General features: G+C 44.1%; 1 protein-coding gene, 2 long non-coding RNA genes and 1 pseudogene across 12 annotated transcripts; 2 read left to right on the top strand and 2 right to left on the bottom strand.

Annotated features, from left to right (window-relative positions):
* The window catches only part of LOC127923142 (microtubule-associated tumor suppressor 1 homolog A-like), a 23903-nt pseudogene extending 19690 nt beyond the window's left edge, over window positions 1–4213 (top strand).
* On the top strand, window positions 194–1308 carry LOC127923157 (uncharacterized). 10 transcript variants are annotated; one of them, XR_008113506.1, is made up of 6 exons: window positions 200–258; window positions 360–381; window positions 547–612; window positions 678–787; window positions 839–1081; window positions 1170–1308. It is a non-coding gene; the product is annotated as an uncharacterized LOC127923157 (long non-coding RNA). The 10 variants fall into 10 exon arrangements; XR_008113509.1 differs by having other exon boundaries at window positions 547–634; XR_008113504.1 differs by lacking the exon at window positions 678–787 and having other exon boundaries at window positions 547–634; window positions 817–1081.
* A 952-nt stretch (window positions 4214–5165) lies between the features above and the next one.
* On the bottom strand, window positions 5166–12266 carry LOC127923154 (fibrinogen-like protein 1). Its single transcript, XM_052507099.1, has 7 exons — window positions 11791–12266; window positions 11252–11420; window positions 10845–11004; window positions 10043–10137; window positions 9433–9521; window positions 6422–6618; window positions 5166–5922 (listed from the first exon to the last, which is right to left on the bottom strand). The coding sequence occupies exons 1-7, from the start codon at window positions 11938–11940 to the stop codon at window positions 5757–5759; spliced, it is 1026 nt and encodes a 341-aa protein (XP_052363059.1). The 5' UTR covers window positions 11941–12266; the 3' UTR covers window positions 5166–5756.
* A 2271-nt stretch (window positions 12267–14537) lies between these two features.
* LOC127923152 (uncharacterized) lies at window positions 14538–17718 on the bottom strand. Its single transcript, XR_008113494.1, has 3 exons — window positions 17352–17718; window positions 14775–14843; window positions 14538–14676 (listed from the first exon to the last, which is right to left on the bottom strand). It is a non-coding gene; the product is annotated as an uncharacterized LOC127923152 (long non-coding RNA).
* Window positions 17719–18827: the final 1109 nt, after the last annotated feature.

Genomic DNA, 18827 nt, shown 5'->3' with positions numbered 1-18827 from the left:
GGCAGGAGAATTAACTGGCAGGTTAGGAGAATTAACGTGGCAGGTTAGGAGAATTGAGTCTGCGTGGCAGGTTAGGAGAATTAACGTGGCAGGTTAGGAGAATTAACGTGGCCGTGGCAGGTTAGGAGAATTAAAACAATTAACGTGGCCGGTTAGGAGAATTAACGTGGCAGGTTAGGAGAATTAACGTGGCTTAGGAGAATTAACGTGGCAGGTTAGGAGAATTAACGTGGCCGGTTAGGAGAATTAACGTGGCAGGTTAGGCGTGGCCGGTTAGGAGAATTAACGTGGCAGGTTAGGAGAATTAACGTGGCGGTTAGGAGAATTAACGTGGCAGGTTAGGAGAATTAACGTGGCAGGTTAGGAGAATTAACGTGGCCGGTTAGGAGAATTAACGTGGCAGGTTAGGAAATAAACGTGGCCGGTTAAGAACACAAACGTGGCAGGTTAGGAGAATTAACGTGGCCGGTTAGGAGAATTAACGTGGCAGGTTAGAGAGAATTAACGTGGCCTTAGGAGAATTAACGTGGCCGGTTAACGTGGCAGGTTAGGAGAATTAACGTGGCCGGTTAGGAGAATTAACGTGGCAGGTTAGGAGAATTAACGTGGCCGGTTAGGAGAATTAACGTGGCCGGTTAGGAGAATTAACGTGGCGGTTAGGAGAATTAACGTGGCAGGTTAGGAGAATTAACGTGGCAGGTTAGGAGAATTAACGTGGCAGGTTAGGAGAATTAACGTGGCAGGTTAGGAGAATTAACGTGGCAGGTTAGGAGAATTAACGTGGCAGGTTAGGAGAATTAAGAATTAACGTGGCAGGTTAGGAGAATTAACGTGGCAGGTTAGGAGAATTAACGTGGCAGGTTAGGAGAATTAACGTGGCAGGTTAGGAGAATTAACGTGGCAGGTTAGGAGAATTAACGTGGCAGGTTAGGAGAATTAACGTGGCCGGTTAGGAGAATTAACGTGGCCGGTTAGGAGAATTAACGTGGCAGGTTAGGAGAATTAACGTGGCCGGTTAGGAGAATTAACGTGGCCGGTTAGGAGAATTAACGAATTAACGTGGCCGGTTAGGAGAATTAACGTGGCAGGTTAGGAGAATTAACGTGGCCGGTTAGGAGAATTAACGTGGCCGGTTAGGAGAATTAACGTGGCCGGTTAGGAGAATTAAGGAATTAACGTGGCCGGTTAGGAGAATTAACGTGGCCGGTTAGGAGAATTAACGTGGCCGGTTAGGAGAATTAACGTGGCCGGTTAGGAGAATTAACGTGGCCGGTTAGGAGAATTAACGTGGCCGGTTAGGAGAATTAACGTGGCGGTTAGGAGAATTAACGTAATTTAGGAGAATTAACGTGGGGCGGTTAGGAGAATTAACGTGGCCGGTTAGGAGAATTAATTAACGTGGCGGTTAGGAGAATTAACGAGGAGAATAACGTGGCCGGTTAGGAGAATTAACGTGGCCGGTTAGGAGAATTAACGTGGCCGGTTAGGAGAATTAACGAATTAACGTGGCCGGTTAGGAGAATTAACGTGGCCGGTTAGGAGAATTAACGTGGCCGGTTAGGAGAATTAACGTGGCCGGTTAGGAGAATTAACGTGGCCGGTTAGGAGAATTAACGTGGCCGGTTAGGAGAATTAACGTGGCCGGTTAGGAGAATTAGGTTAAGGTTAGGAAAGAGGTTGGCTAAAATACTAAAATTGTCCCAGACACGATTGAAACATAGGCCTCTGCCCTGAGAACAGTCTTTGTTTCCATTAATGCGATGCTGCGAGCAAATGTATAAATGCAAACAAGTACATATTATCATGGCATGATTCAAGTACAGGAGCGGAGAGAGAAATATCTAATTTAAACTTTTCCATTTGTGTTGTCTGGCGCCAGATGGAGAGCAACGTGAAGCTGGAGGAGCGTCTGAACAAAGTCCAGCAGGAGAACGAAGACTACAGGGCCCGTATGGACAAACACACCGCACTCTCCAAGTACGTACTGCAGAGAGGAGTGACTCATCTCTCCCCAGAATCCTCATCTTCACCATTTGTCCTTCCAGCAGGGTTTCTAGCATGTAGAATGTAGTTCTAAGAATGTGTGTGCTCCTATGTCTCTGTGTTGCTGTAATAGAGGCTGTTCAGTGAACCACCTTCACTTTGTGTGCGTCTTCCTCTCTCTCCTCTCTCTCCTCTGTGTGTATCTTCCCTCTCTCTCCTCTCTGACTTCTCTCTCTCCTCTCTGTGTGTATCTTCCCTCTCTGACCTTCTCTCCTCTCTGTGTGTATCTTCCCTCTCTGACCTCTCTCCTCTCTGTGTGTATCTTCCCTCTCTCCTCTGTGTGTATCTTCCCCTCTCTCCTCTGTGTGTATCTTCCCTCTCTCTCTCCTCTCTGTGTGTATCTTCCCTCTCTCCTCTCTGTGTATCTTCCCTCTCTCCTCTCTGTGTGTATCTTCCCTCTCTGATCTCTCTCCTCTCTGTGTGTATCTTCCCTCTCTCCTCTCTGTGTGTATCTTCCCTCTCTCCTCTCTGTGTGTATCTTCCCTCTCTCCTCTCTGTGTGTATCTTCCCTCTCTCCTCTCTGTGTGTATCTTCCCTCTCTCCTCTCTGTGTGTATCTTCCCTCTCTCCTCTCTGTGTGTATCTTCCCTCTCTCCTCTCTGTGTGTATCTTCCCTCTCTCCTCTCTGTGTGTATCTTCCCTCTCTCCTCTCTGTGTGTATCTTCCCTCTCTCCTCTCTGTGTGTATCTTCCCTCTCTCCTCTGTGTGTATCTTCCCTCTCTCCTCTGTGTGTATCTCTGTGTGTATCTTCCCTCTCTCCTCTCTGTGTGTATCTTCCCTCTCCTCTCTGTGTGTATCTTCCCTCTCTCCTCTCTGTGTGTATCTTCCCTCTCTCTGTGTGTATCTTCCCTCTCTCCTCTCTGTGTGTATCTTCCCTCTGTGTGTATCTTCCTCTCTGTCTGTGTATCTTCCCTCTCTCCTCTCTGTGTGTATCTTCCCTCTCTCCTCTCTGTGTGTATCTTCCCTCTCTGACCTCTCTCTCCTCTCTGTGTCTCCTGCAGGCAGTTGTCCAGTGAGCAGGCCATGCTGCAGCAGACCCTGCAGAAGGAGTCCAAGGTCAACAAGCGTCTCTCCATGGAGAATGAGGAGCTGCTGTGGAAGCTCCACAACGGAGACCTGGCCAGTCCCCGCCGCCTCTCTCCCTCCTCACCCTTCCACTCGCCCGGCAACTCGGCTTCCTTCCCCACCGCCGCAGCCCCACTCTCGCCCAGCAGATAACCCAAACTGGATACCAAGGGAACAGAGAGAAAGAGAGTGTGTTTGTGTGGATACCCCTCCAACACACCCTAGAGACAACCCCCTCTACAGTCCCTTAACTCCTAACCCCAGATCACCAACCCCAGCCTCTCAAGGAGACAAAGCTATTCCAAATGCGGATGGACTACTTCATATGATGACGCTGCAGTTTTGGCTTCTGCCCACAATGACTTGTACAGACGTTTTCTTTGCTCCCAGAAAGAGAAGACAATGTTGCACAGATGCACTTACTTAAAGCGGGGGACAATTCTGCCTTCGTTCTTTTCTGCCTGATTTCTCTCACTTTTTTCCCCCTCAGCAGAGAGAAAGAACAGGCAACTTAAACCTCAGGGTTTGTACATAGCTTCTCAGCTCGTTTTGATTCTCCTTCTTTTATTTGTGCATTGTGTTCCCCGCTCCCCGAATAAAGTTTGTGCGAAAAACCTTGGATGTAGTTTTGAAAATGTTAAAATGGTATAGGCCAGAGACGGAAGTGGAAGTGAGACATCGCATTCCCTTTTTTTCTGGTTCATATACAGTCAATGAAAAAAATATATAAGGTAAATGGCCTGAGTGGGTTATCTTCATTTATCCGCCATCTTTGGTATAGACTTTTCGGGTGACTTATCGAAGAGCAGAGCTTTATCCAACAAGCTTTTGACCCGTTGTATAAACAGTCTCTATCTGGGTGCGGATATTCAGTTAAAGTGAACTTTAATCCCAACCCTTCATCTCTCTACCGTAATAAAGGTGTGGAATGTATTTACCCTTCTATGCTGTATCGCTTAGAATGTTCCGGATCCAAAACTCCACAACGTTGTTGAGCCAACGTTCTCTCAAACCTCCCCACGTCTCCAAGAATGCCTCAAACTGACCATCATTTTGTTTCATTTTAAAAGGTAAATAAACAAACGATAAAAAAATCAAAAAATCTACGTCAATGTTATATTTATTATCCCTCTATAAATACATAATTAAATGGTGGATATGATTAGGGACATATAGGTATTTGTATAATGTGATACATTGGAAGAGATTGGTTATACACACACACACACACAAGTCCTTTACCTGTCAAAATGATTGACCGCTATGTCGAAGCAGAGTGTGTGTGTGTGTGTGTGTGCGCACGCTCAATCCTGTTGTTGTGCAGTAGTACCTAGAGGAAGGAATCCACCCTGGAGGGCACAGATCTCCCATTTAACACCTCAGTGGCCTCAAATCTCCTCTACGACCACTGAGCTTTAACATGGAAGTAATACACTCTCTTTTCACTGGTGAGGTTTTGGTGCTCTGTCTGTCTGTAATGTACTACTGGTTTGTTTGCACACACTATTCAGGCATGTCTAGTGTCTGTTATCTCTGGCTGCAGTATTAACAGGTAGAAACTAGTGAATGTCTTAAGGGTTGGCTTAAAACACAGGGGGAAATGGGCGTGTTCCAGGTTGTCTTTAGTGCAGTGGATCTGTGCAGTAGATTAGATCTCACAATGTCTGTGGAACTGTTTGTAGAGCAAGCCCATTTAATGCCAGAACAGTTTCTTTTGAGAATGTATGCACACGACTGTGTCGCTTGGAAAAAGCCCTAAATGGAGATACGACCTGGAACTGTTTGTCTGAGGAAGCCTGGATATGATAGAGCAGTTTCTTTTAGGATTGGAACGTTGGATTGGAATGTGCCCAGCGAGAACGACCTGGAACGTGCCCAGCGAGAACGACCTGGAACGTGCCCAGCGAGAACGACCTGGAACGTGCCCAGCGAGAACGACCTGGAACGTGCCCAGCGAGAACGACCTGGAACGTGCCCAGCGAGAACGACCTGGAACGTGCCCAGCGAGAACGACCTGGAACGTGCCCAGTCTGGTTGCAAGTGAGAACTATAGGCTAATATTTCTGTTAAAGTAAGAGTTGATCATAGTTAACATTTTATTAAAATTGAGTCACAATCGGACATTATTTGAGTGGAAAGTACACAATTGTACACACATTGTACCATTATTTATAAAAGAAAAACGTAAAAATCGGCCAACAGTCACATTCACAAGACCTGCTCCGGTACATTGGCGACTAAGAAAGTATGTTTTAAACCTCCTGCTTTGGGCTGGATGTGTAGATCACATGCATATGGGCTAGCAGCAGGTGGCCTAGCAAGTTAAAACGTTGGGCAAATAACCAAAAGGTTGTCAGTTGAAATGAACAACAACAGCTCCTCTGGCACCCAATGTGGCAGCCCCCCCCCACCCCCCACCTCTCTGATTCAAAGGGGTTGGGTTAAAAGCTTAAATACATTTTTGGTCTGCAATTGACTATGAAAATAAATGTAATCCTTTAATAATCTACGAGCAGAATTACTGTTTTACCTCATTTAGCATCAAGATTGTTATGATTGGATGTTCTCTATGATGTAACACCACCTTCAGCCTATCCTAAGTGAGGCAAAACTCTTAACAGGATCGATGTCGTCTGGCGTTCTGGTCAGTTAGACATCAGATCCAGCCGGATGGACGTCGGAGGCCCGGATCATCATGACTACGGATTTGATTGAATACCACCAGCCGTGCCAGGTGTACCAGACCACCCCGTCATCCATCACCGCTTGGTACGGCCCGTTGTAGTAGTGACCGTTCAAGTTGCCAGACTCACACCTGGTGGAGAGATGCAGAATGACACCAACATCTGAGATTCATAGCAGAAGGTTGCGTTCCATTGCTTGGACATTGCCAGATCTTACAACTCCTGGAGAAATATTTTACCAGCTAACCATATATGTTATAGCGATCTATCAGTCAATAACACTGTCGATGGCACGCAACCATTGGTTGATTTGTTTTGGTTGTGTTTCAGATTATGTTGTGCCCAATAATGTATTGTCATTTTAGAGTCACTTTTAATGTAAATAAGAACATCATATTTCTCAACGATTCTACATTAATGTGGATGCTACCATAATTACGATAATGATTACGATAATTGTGAATGAATCGTGAATAATGATTAGTGAGAAAGTTAGAGGCATAAATATCATAATGCAGAAGGTCAATACTCTGTTGTTCAGAGGTTACTGAATCTCCACAGTAATACAGAAGGTCAATACTCTGTTGTTGAGAGGTTACTGAATCTCCACAGTAATGCAGAAGGTCATACTTGCTGAACCACCAGCCTGACATGTCATGGCGTATACACTTCTCATCGTCCTTGTTGGGATGGTCGTAGGTACTGAACTTGACTCCCAGTTGACTGGCCCCTAGACTGTTCCACTGCCCACTGGGATGGGAGTGGGCTTCGGGGAGGGCGTCCCCCGCATTGCCAGTGTACTCACCCAGATTAAGCTTATACTGGTTCTGGAGGGGGAAGAGGAGTATTTTAGGGAGTAACTTTTTAAGTATTTTATGGGGAAATAATTCAGTGATTTTGAATATTTAACTATGTAAAATCACTGAACTATCCCCTTTAACCTCTAACACCTGATCTCACATTTCAACTAATTGTAGTCTTCAATTTAGACCTCAAACAAATGCCTACATTGGTGTACACACACTGCAGAGTCCTGGGCCAGAATTCCCCACGCCAAGTGTAAAAGGCACCACAACTTTAGGTAATAGGCTGATGACCAGGAGTGATAGACCAAGGTATGTAAACATGCTTATACTGTAACACAGTCAATGTTCTCCTAAACAGAGCACTGCTGAGATGTCTCTTTTTGAAAACTGCTGTCTACAAATATTGATCTTGTTCCACGATGGGCTAATATGAGAAGGTGAATGAAGAGGATTGCTGGTTTTCCCCAGGACCTTTTGCTCAAGGACATTCAAATCACATTGTATTTGTCCCATGCTTCGTAAACAACAGGTGTAGACTAACAGTGAAATACTTACTCACCGGTCCTTCCCAACAATGCAGAGAGAAACAACAGGTGTAGACTAACAGTGAAATACTTACTCACCGGTCCTTCCCAACAATGCAGAGAGAAACAACAGGTGTAGACTAACAGTGAAATACTTACTCACCGGTCCTTCCCAACAATGCAGAGAGAAAGAAAATAATAGAAAAGTAATAAAACTTAATAATAAATGCACAATTAGTAGCGATACCTTGGTACTGGTGCCCCGTGTACATAGCCGAGTCGATGTGCAGGAGTAAGAGGTAATTGAGGTAGATATGTACATATAGGTAGGTAAAGTGACTAGGTAACAGGATATATAATAAGAAGTAGCAGCAGCATATGTGATGAGTCAAAAGAGTTAGTGCAGATGGGGGTCAATGCAAATAATCTAGGTAGCTATTTGGTGAACTATTTAGCTGTCTTAAGGCTAGGGGGTAGAAGCTGTTCAGGGTCCTGTTGGTTCCAGACTTGGTGCATCGGTACCGCTTGCCGTGTGGGAGCAGAGAGAACAATCCATGACTTGGGTGGCTGGAGTGTTTTATCATTTTTAGGGCCTTCTTCTGACACCGCCTGGTATAGAGGTCCTGCAGAGAGAAACAACAGGTGTAGCTAACAGGAAATACCCAGTTATGGACTGGGCCATGTGACTAACCTTTTAGCACCTTGTGGTTCCCAACAATGCAAAGAAACAGTTGCCAGACTAACAGTGAAATACTTACCAGTTTCCCAACAATGCAGAGAGAAACAATGGTGACAACAGTGAAATACTTTTGAGGATCTGAGGGCCCATGACAAATCTTTTCAGCCTTCCTGAGGTGAAAGAGGCATTGTTGAGCCTTCTTCAGGACTGTGTTGGTCCTTCCCATGGACCATGTTAGTTGAAATACTTAGCGATGTGGACACCGAGGAACTTGAAGCTCTCGACCCACTTCCACTACAGCCCCGTCAATGTGGATGGAACCGGTCCTTCCCACAATGCAACCAGGTTCCTGTGAACCACTTATCAGGTCCTTCCACCACACTGCCATGTCACTGACCTCCCTATAGGCCAGGTGTAGACTAACAATCCTTGTCCCTGGAATACTGTCCTGTACCGGTTTTCCCAACTGCAACCATAGACTAACTAGCACACCTGATTCTAATAATGCAGCTGGTGTGACTGAACTGAAATACTTACTCACCGGTCCTTCCCAACAATGAGTTAGAAACAACAGGGGTTGGAATAACAGTGAAATACCTACTCAGGAACAATGCAGAGAGAAACAACAGGGTTGGAGAGCCCTGCTAACAGGAAATACTGTCTCACGGTCCTTCCCAACAATGCAGAGAGAAACAACAGGTGTAGACTAACAGTGAAATACTTACTCACGTTCCCAACAATGCAGAGTTGTGAAACAACAGGTGTAGACTAACAGTTGAGGATCAGTGTGGTGGATGTGATGTTGACAACCGGTCCTTCCCAACAATGCAGAGAGAAACAACAGGTGTAGCAGGAAGTCCAGGATCCAGTTGCTGAGGCAGGTGTTCAGTCCCAGGGTCCTGAGATTAGTAATGAGCTTGGAGGGCACTATGGTGTTGAACGCTGAGCTGTAGTCAATGAACAACAGTCTCACACTACCGGTCCTTCCTCTTATCCAGGTGGGAGAGGGCAGTGTGGACAATGGAGATGGCGTGATCTGTTGGGGCTGTAGTGAAATACTTACTCACCGGTTCCAGTGTGCAGAGGAAACATGGTGTAGACTAACAGTGAGCCATGACCAGCCTTTCAAAGCATTTCATTGCTACAGTTGTGAGTGCTTCCCAACAATGCAGTAGACATTTAGACAGGTTACTTACTCACCGGTCCTCCTCCACAGGAACTAATGGTTAACAGAAACACAAAAGCTATTACAGATATGGTCAGTGAGAGGTGGAAAATGTCAGCTGACTCACCGGTCCTTCCCAACAATGCAGACTACAGTCCTAACAGTGAAATACCCACCGGTCCTTCCCAACAATGCATGAGAAACAACAGGTGTAGACTGGTTACTTATTTTTGCGAACAAGAACTTATGTCAACAAAGAAAGGGAAGGGGGTTGGGTTAAAAAAAGACAAAGGAAGGAGAGACTACAAACGTTCTTGTTCTTTACATTCTATCAAGATCTCAACTGCCTTTTGTACAGTTTGAACAAGAGTAGACAAAATAGTGACACCCAATGTTATGGGAAAACCGTGTCTGTTCCGTGTGAGGAATGTCTGCTGTGAAGACCGTGGTGTTGTGTTCACGTGTACCTTTTCATCATCAACTTTCATGTTTTTGTACTTGGCGAAGCGCTGGTTTCCGTCAAAGTCCTCCATGTTGATCTTTAGGTTGTAGTCGCCTAGAAAACAGAGTCAAATACCGGTCATAAAGAGCCAAAATGGCCACCGATTGTCACCCAGGTGGGTGAGACAGTAGTGGTGATGGATGAGTTAGTGTGGCCTCTACAATGTAAAACACTCGGGGCCATGATCAGACTTGAGATAAGCAAACTTAACAAGGATTTAAGCCAATAAAAGATTTTTGGACTTGAGTCCATTATAAGTCAAATTACCTCAAGTTGGAAATTGAGCTCATTAAGCTCTACTGTAGTTAGAGATTTTATGTAATATAAAAGCAATTCATTGTCATTATTAGGTACATTCCATGTGAATTTGGCCACATGCCTTTTAGATGTTTTTTGTAGGCAAGAGTTGTTACCTGACCAGGAAAACTCTGTGTCCTAGTTATAACCTGACTAAGGCCAGGAAAAACTCTGGGTCATATTACTATTACAGCCTGTTCCTAGGGGCCGGGAGTGTTTCCTGGTCAGATCAAGTGGTGGGGAAAAACTCAGCCCTAGTTGTAGGTTTTCCTCTTCACCTTGAGAGGTGAGGTAGTGTAGGGGGTCGTTCCCTAGCCAGAACTCTCCGTCTGACTCGCTGCCTCCAAAACCATGCTTATACTCCACCCACGCTCTGTAGAGGGAGGGAGACACACTCACATGCACGTGATGCTAAACCTGAAACCAACGAGATTCCACGCCAGCGGGAGCGGAAAATGTTTTAGTATCTCAGATTGTTTTGGCAATTCTCACAAAAATGTAATTGGGAGGAAGGATGTTTTGACATTTACATTTACATTACATTTAAGTCATTTAGCAGACGCTCTTATCCAGAGCGACTTACAAATTGGTGCATTCACCTTATGACATCCAGTGGAACAGTCACTTTACAATAGTGCATCTAAATCTTAAAAGGGGGGTGAGAAGGATTACTTTATCCTATCCTAGGTATTCCTTAAAGAGGTGGGGTTTCAGGTGTCTCCGGAAGGTGGTGATTGACTCCTTATATATCCTTTTTATATCATTAAAAGAACCAAAGTGCCCACTCTGGAAATATGATGTACTTGTAGGGTATATTGTTCCAAACAATGTCTTTAACATTTGTTTTAAATCAAAAAATGTTGTTTTGAGATATTCATATTTATAGTGTTGAATAAATGAATGTGAATGTGTAAGTCAGAGTCTGGACATATTCCATCAGTTAGATCACATTATAAAGAGTATGATGACACCATGATGTTGTCTGGTACGGTTCACAGGTCATAAGGTCTTACAGGAGACGTGTAGGTCTTAAATGTAGCCACTTTAGGCCCTTTTATCACACGTTTTCTTTCCACCTACCTGTCGAAGGACTCCGTGCCGTCCTTTCTCCTCTGGATGACAGTCCAGCCTCCTCCATCACTCATGTCACAGAACACCATGAAGGAGGAGGGAGCCTGGTCCGGTCTGATCATATACAGGCCACTAACGGAGTTCCCATCCTTAAAGATCTCAGCACAGTCTAACACACAGAGGACATGGTTACAGTGCTTGCACACCAAATGGCACCCAATCCATTCCTTATACAGCAGCATTATCTTTCACTATTTATGTCTGTTTTAAAAACAAAATTGAATAGCTAATCAAACATGAATCACACAAAAAAAACTAAATCCAGTTCAGTAAAAAGACATTCCATTCATTCTATGTTCTACCCATAGAATTCCACATGAACAAAAGGAGCTATGGGGTTCTACCCCCTGCCTGACCTTTGTACTGGCCCCCAGTCTGGAGGTGTGTCTGGGGGATCTGGGGCAGCTTCTGGGCCTGGCTGAAGTGAAGCCCCTGGATGTAGTGGTGCTGGTCGTTGATCACCCTCACCAGGTGCTCCATCTCAGCCTGCAGACGCCCCACCATCTCCCCACACTGCACTGGGGCCTAGTGGACAGGACGGACAGGGGAGAGGGGGTTCATCCTGGCTTCACTCTCAAAACTCAGGCTATACAAGTTTTGTTAATTTTATGTTAGCCTACAAATGATAATCTCAGTACATTAAACAATAACATAAATAAAGAAACCTGTTATGATGTAATCTGATATGAACTATATTTGGATGCAGAGACAGACGATGCACACACAGACACACACATAAACAGACACAAACAGACACACAAACAGACATGCAGGTGGATGCAGAATACACCAAAATGGCACATAAAATGTCATCATAACAATGTAAGTGGGTGTTAAGGAAGTAGAATTATGCACAATATGAACCAAAGCCAATCAAAATGTAAATAAATCTTACCGAGTGGCATTCCGTGAGGAACAAAAGCCCCAAAACTACTATGGTGGACGCTCCTGCCATGGCGTGTGAGCTCTGTTCAACCACCAGTGTTACTGACGCTCTGTTCACCCTACCCTCTGACAACCCACCATGGAAGACACTGGCTTGCATCCCAAATGGCACCTGGTCAGTAGTAGTACACTATATAGGGAATAGGGTTCCATTTGGGACGCAGCCCACTAGTGTCTAAACATCGGAGTCAGCACGAGTGTTCTGCTGTACTTTGAAAAATGGCTAGTGACTTCCCACCATAGTCTGGCCATTGACCTTCTGATTAAACCTTGTTGTGTCTCGTGGTCTATTGCGTAGGAAGAGGGCTGCCTTTTGTAGTGTCTTCCCTCATCTATCCTCCCTTCTCATAACCCAACTGGTGATACAATAGCACCTTTTACTGGCGTCCTCTTAAACATGGCCCTTCCGACTCTTATTTGAGTTCAACGACTTGTAACTTTCCTGCCTAAAGTCAACATTCCCTTGTTTCATGTTTTAGCTCTAGTTTTGATTTACTTCTATTAATTCAATGGGTTTGATTCAGATATTTTTTCATAATTAGGCCATCATTGTAAATAAGAGAATAAGAGATAAGAGAATAACAGATTTGCCTAGTTAAACAAAATACATGCATAAGGCTTTTCTTCCTCATATCAAAAATATATATATTAATATTTGGTGGAATGTGTTTTTGATAAATGTATCTGTCTATTCAGTCTTATTCATTATGAACTAAAGGCTAAACTGATCTCAGATCAGCATTATGAGACACTTTGTGGATACGGACCCAGGACGTCAAGCCAGTTCCACTGTTGTTTTTTAAAATTCTTCCCCTCCAATCAGGGGCTGATTTAGACCTGGGACACCAGCTGGGCGCAATTAATTATCAGGGAGAACAGAAAACCAGCAGGCTCTTGACCTTATAGGGTAAGATGTGAATACCGCTGGTTCACATGATAGCTAAGGTGAGCTGTAGTAAGGTGTGTTCAGAGGTGTGGCCTGAATGGTCTGATCGCTCCAGAGGTGAGGTGTGTTTACATGCTGATGTGATTCTGCCCAGAGGTATTTGTCTGATGTGACCAGGCCTCCAGGCAAGTGTCTGAGGGAGAGCTGGCTGGCGTAGAGATGCCATGTATCCAACTCCAGCTACCTCCAATTGATGCTGGGTGACATACAGAAAGCCTATTGATGCCGGCATTATTTACCCTGACTAGTAGAGGTCACTGGGAAACCCAGTGTAGGTGCCACAGAACTAACAGACTGCCATCTTCAGCTCCAACATGGGCTTATTAGTGGACTCTTCAATGTTTCCTTAACTCTAACATAGGAAGAGAAGTGAAGCGAAGGAGGTGTTGGCTCAGTCATAAAGTTTTCGCCTTGTAAGCATTGGGTTGTCTACTTGTCCCAGCCATTGCTGATTACTGTTCTGACACCACAGGATTTAACCAAAACTACTTATCGTGCCCTTCTATGTGTTTCAGTCCCACCCAGTGGAGTCCTCAGTGGTGAGGTAACCATCTTCCAGAGCACTGGGTTCAAACCTGTGAGACCGGTGAGATCCCACAGACTCCTTCACACTCATTACACTTCTCTTTGTAGTTTAGACATCGACATTCAGTGACTAAAGCAAAAGAGAAAGAGATGGGTTTTCGAACACATAACTCATGGATGAAAAGCATGACCTCGACCCCTAGATCAACCATCTCTTTCACATTTAATAGTTTTCTTTGTCATTTTGACAGTGACATTTGTGGAAATGTCCACTAAACACAAGAAATGGGATTTGAACCCATGAATGGAAGGCAAGGACTCAGGTCCTGAGCCACCAAGTCTATCACGTTCATCAGCCTTCTCTTCGTAATGACCGACGGACAGACAAACACAGAAAGATAGAGACAGACAAACACAGAAAGATAGAGACAGACAAACACAGAAAGATAGAGACAGACAAACACAGAAAGATAGAGACAGACAAACACAGAAAGATAGAGACAGACAAACACAGAAAGATAGAGACAGACAAACACAGAAAGATAGAGACAGACAAACACAGAAAGATAGAGACAGACAAACACAGAAAGATAGAGACAGACAACCATTGATTCTGTTGTTCATTGTGACTTGCGTTGTTTCTGTGTCCGTCTGTTCAGATGACAGGCAAGAGCGAACAACTTTCGTCACAGCTGAGAAGGTTAGTGTTGGTGTTGGTCACACCGCGCCGTGCCACCTGGTGCTTTTGGCAGCTGTCTATATCCAGGAACCACTTCCTGCACTTGCAGCATTTGACCGGCTTCCCTTTACCATGGATGTTCATGTGACTCAAGGTCACATGAACGGCTTCTCGCCGGCGTGAAACTTTAGGTGCATGTTGCGATTTCCGACTTGCGAAAACCCCTGCGAAAACCCCTGCCGCACGTTTCACACATATACGTCTTCTCCCCTGAGCGCACTCTTTCATGTGCCTCTAGCACTGGGTGTTGGCTTAAAGTCTTGCCTCATTGTTTGCAGTGTAGCGATTCCTTGCCTGTCCTGGGGGAATCTGTATTGGAGCTATGCTGCCGGCGGTGCTGCTCTCGCTGGGGTGTCTGAGAACTGCGTCGACTGTCTTCTGGTGTCTGTGGCGTAGGAACACGAGGAGTCTTCGGCGTCTGGGGCAGAGAGGACGAATTCAAACAATCGGGTTCAGACTTAGGAAGACACTTTCACTGTGTTCAGCTCCTGACTGCTGTTTTGTCTGGATCATTCCCTCAGTGTCTGCCTCTGACTTGAGAGCAGTGTTGGTCCCACGGCTCATTGTGTCCATTTCATGAATACTGTCCCAACATGTTCTTGTTTGACTCCTGGCAATTTGGCCTCCTGTAGAAATAAACAACAGTTTTCATTCAGGAATATTATTTTGATATTTTCAAGTGGGATATTATGGATAGTCATATAAAGTGATTTAGTGGGCTCACCAGCACAGTCATCAGTGTTGTGCTCATCCTCTGTCAAATTGCAAGTTTGCATGCAGAGGATTCCCTCTCCTGGAGAAAGTGAGACATTGCCATTCTCTGTCAGAATGATGACAAATGAGTGAGTGAATCTATGTCACAACTACAACTTCCAACCACCTGACCAATGATCAGATGTGGTTGTTTGATTTATAATGTATCATTTGATTAAGTTAGCATGCAAGTGGTAGCCAACTCAACATTCTGTTACTCAGATCTACTATGCTGGGACACTGGAGTTCATGGTTCTAGCTCAGGCAAATTCAAATCTGGACCTCGAATCCTGTGCTGACCTAGAAATCTACTGCTGATTTTCATTCTTTCCATCTTATCAAGGACTAATTTAGACTTTGGTGGGTGCATTCAATGGGTCTGGCAAGTTTATTGGTAGCAAGCCAGATAGGGTACACGCACAGTAGACGACTAAACTCAACTCCAAGACGTACAATGGAGTTGAGCAGCGACTATTGTGACTGGAGCTCTGACATCAAATAAAATCATTTTTTTAATCAAAAACTACAGATTTCAGCACCCAAAGAATAGCTGGCATTGCAACGTGGTCTAAGAGCATTTCGTATTATTCTGTACGTAAATCCGAGAAACTACCTTTAGTATGATATGTTATGGTATGTACTTTTGGATGTCCGTAGTCCATTTATTATGGTATGTTACGAATTACAATTCGTATTATATGTTATGAATTGCTAGTGCTGAGCGATTAACAACAGTTTGTTTATTAAACAACTAACTGACCAACATCAGTTAAATTACTTGAATTACACTCTAGAGAGAAATCAATTCAGGACCTATGTGGGACGCTGGGCTGAAGGGAGTTGTAGTTTTTACTAAGCATATATTCAACCTAGTTTAGTGCAAAACGTGGTAATTCACTACAATGACCATAATACATTTTCCGGCTCAGACAGATAAAGATCTCTGCAAGGATACACCCAAGACAATACAGTATGAAATCCCCCCCGATCACACTTCTAGGTCTCGTCATGGAGATGTTTGCTAGCTAAGCTCATGCGCAGAAACACATCATCGGGTCTAACGGTCGTCTCGTACCGAACTGCGCATGTGCAGGCCGTGAACTCAAAGGCACTCCTTTGATATAAAGTTGTTTATGACTAATTTAAATGTGTCAGTTTGAAACTTTCACGGGGTTGGAGTAATAACATGTTCAACTACTTAAGATGTTGGCTCAAATCTAGGTTGTGCCTTTAGATTTCGAGAAAATTAACAACTAAAGAAGAATTTTTCACTTCTCTCATTGACTTATCAAACACCAAACATCAGCCTGGTCTGTTTCGCAATTCCCGGAAGTCTCACAATGTTGCGCCTCTGGGTTTATAAACTCTGGAATTTCCATTAACAAGCTAAAATCATTGTAATTTCATTATTTCATAATGCATTTATTGTTGAAAAAAATGCTAAACCAAAATCGAACTGTGACAAAGAAATGTATAACCGATACGACTTCAAAAAGCATTAATTACTCAGCACAACGAATTGCAATTTGTACAATATGTTACGAATGTGCAAAAACATAGGATATGTTATGAATTCCAATTTGTTGTGGCTAACGTTAGCTAGCTCTAGGGATTAGGGGTTAAGGTTAGGCATTAGGTTATAAAGTTAAGGTTAGGTGAAGGGTTAGCTAACATGCTAAGGAGTTGCAATGTAGCTAAACAGTAATAAGTAGTTGCTAAAGTTGCCTGTGACGAGATTCGAACATGGAACCTTTTGGAAAGACGATACCTAGCCAGTTGCACAACTGAATGCATTCAACCAAAATGGGTCTTCAGCATTTAACCCAACTCCTCTGAATCAGAAAGGTGCGGGGAGCTGCTTTAATAGACTTTTCTGTCATCTGTGCCCTGGGAGCAGTTGTTGTGGGGGGAGCTAACTGCTTTGCTCAAGGGCAGAACTTGAATTTTTCCACCTTGCCGGCTCAGGGATTCGAACAAGCAACCTTCGTTGTTTTTGCCTTAAGTAATCAATTTTATGTAACCATACCAAATGTAACATATGCTAATTTCAGTATCCCGGATTTAAGTTTACTTTGTTACGTCTAGTCAATGAGACCAGTCTGCGCATTTTAGCACCCAAGCACGCATTTACTTTGTGTGCTGAAATCTTTATTTTTATCCAGTTGGTAGTTAGTCTTGTCCCATCGTTGCAACTCCCGTACGGACTAGGAGATCGTTGTTTTTTTTGTTTTTTTAAACATGTATTTTATGTGACGTCTGAATTTATATTCGCCACTCAACTCCATCATGAATCTCGGAATTTAGTGTAGTCGGCTAACCGAATGTTAGTTTTGTCACTCTGCCTGTGTGGCAAGTAGTCCTTCCATTCTCGTTTCGATTACTTTCAATTAATGTTTAATTCTTCTATCATAGCATTGTATTTCTTGAGACATGTTTTGCTTTATTTCCAAATATGAATTGGAGGAGCCATCCTCAAAGGCCAGGGGATTGTTTGAAAGAGAAACTCACATCTACTAGTATGAGAGAGTACTCCCTTATTTCTGCTTACCTGTTATAAAATGACAACACTGCCTTGCTAGCGGATTTACTTTCCCACAGTCGAAGCACTGTTTCCTGAAGCATTCTGCCCTGTTCTGAAATAATTCCCTGGGTATAACGTGTCGTTATATGAATTTGTTCGTTTTGATTGACTCATTACTAAGAACTTTCCCGCACAAAACACATTGAGGGAGGTCCTCGTTATTTCTCAAAGTTTGTATGACAGAGCGAGAAACTCATCGGTGTATTGGCTTCTCATGACGATTGCGCTCAGTCAGAACTTGTTGCTAGCATGAGTCAATTTGAACGACAGCGCATCATCTGCCGCTGAACCACAGCGCATCATCTGCCGCTGAACCACAGCGCATCATCTTCCGCTGAACATCATCCGCCGCTGAACACAGCGCATCATCTGCGACAGCTGAACCACAGCGCATCATCTGCCGCTGAACCACAGCGCATCATCTTGCCACAGCTGAACCACAGCGCATCATCTGCCGCTGAACCACAGCGCATCATCCGCCGCTGAACTACAGCGCATCATCCGCCGCTGAACGACAGCGCATCATCCGCCGCTGAACCACAGCGCATCATCCGCCGCTGAACCACAGCGCAATCATCCGCCGCTGAACGACAGCGCGGAGGGATCTTCAAGAAAAAATATCAGGTAAACCGCGAAGCACATGGGCATCTTCCACACAAACAGGTGATAAACTGAGCAGAGACCGTTGCTAAGCAGAGAGCGCACTTGCACTTGGCCAAATCAATTCCAGTAATTCATTACATAATTATACATTTACTCTGACACGTCGCGACCCAACATTAACAGGTCCTCGACCCATACTTTAAGAAAGGCTGGTTTACATGGGTTTTCACTAAAGTTAGTTAGCGGGAGGGAGGTGGCAAATCGGGGAGAGAAAGTCCGTTGGCAGGCAGGAAGCACGGTCTCATCACAGTGTCTCGCTGTTTTTTTCCGTAGTATGACTCGGTCAGATTAAGTTTGAGTTGAACCACTGAAGTCCATGGAATCCGTAGTAGGTAGTTAACTAACTTTACTCCTTAACTACTACCAAAATGAAGCACCCCACTTGGATGGCTCAACCGCGCATATTTCTACAATTTATCTTCATAAAATCTGATTTTAAACATAACACTAACCTTTACCCTAACATTAAATTCAAACAAAAAGCGAATTATTGTTTTCATAAATTACAATAATAGCCATGGTCGGTGTCGCTTAATGATGACGTATTAACGTACATTTTAATTTACCGTAAACACATGGTATAATCCGCAGTGAATGTCTTGGGCAGGGGCCTCAACTTTTCGAGCGTGATAGATACTTAAAAAAAACGAAACATTTCTCGAGCTACACAATTTATAGCACATTATTTGATTCTCCTCTACCCTGCAACTCTTCCCCGGGTCCTTGGTGTACAATATCCGTTTTCTGTCAATATACCAAGAATTTAAAAATATATATATA

This window comes from Oncorhynchus keta, unplaced genomic scaffold (genome assembly GCF_023373465.1).
Source record: "Oncorhynchus keta strain PuntledgeMale-10-30-2019 unplaced genomic scaffold, Oket_V2 Un_contig_28553_pilon_pilon, whole genome shotgun sequence".
In the NCBI taxonomy this organism is placed as follows: domain Eukaryota; kingdom Metazoa; phylum Chordata; class Actinopteri; order Salmoniformes; family Salmonidae; genus Oncorhynchus; species Oncorhynchus keta.
The sequence above is the reverse complement of the archived record's forward strand: the minus strand, read 5'-3'. Positions and strand labels throughout refer to the sequence as shown.

Excerpts from the sequence above, each read along its gene's own strand:
- LOC127923154 (XM_052507099.1), bottom strand. The coding sequence starts at position 11,940 with ATGCAAGCCAGTGTCTTCCATGGTGGGTTGTCAGAGGGTAGGGTGAAC. Across the intron at positions 10,138-10,844 it reads GGCACGGAGTCCTTCGACAG|AGCGTGGGTGGAGTATAAGC; the intron begins GTAGGTGGAAAG and ends CTCCCTCTACAG. Across the intron at positions 9,522-10,042 it reads ACACTACCTCACCTCTCAAG|GCGACTACAACCTAAAGATC; the intron begins GTGAAGAGGAAA and ends TCTGTTTTCTAG.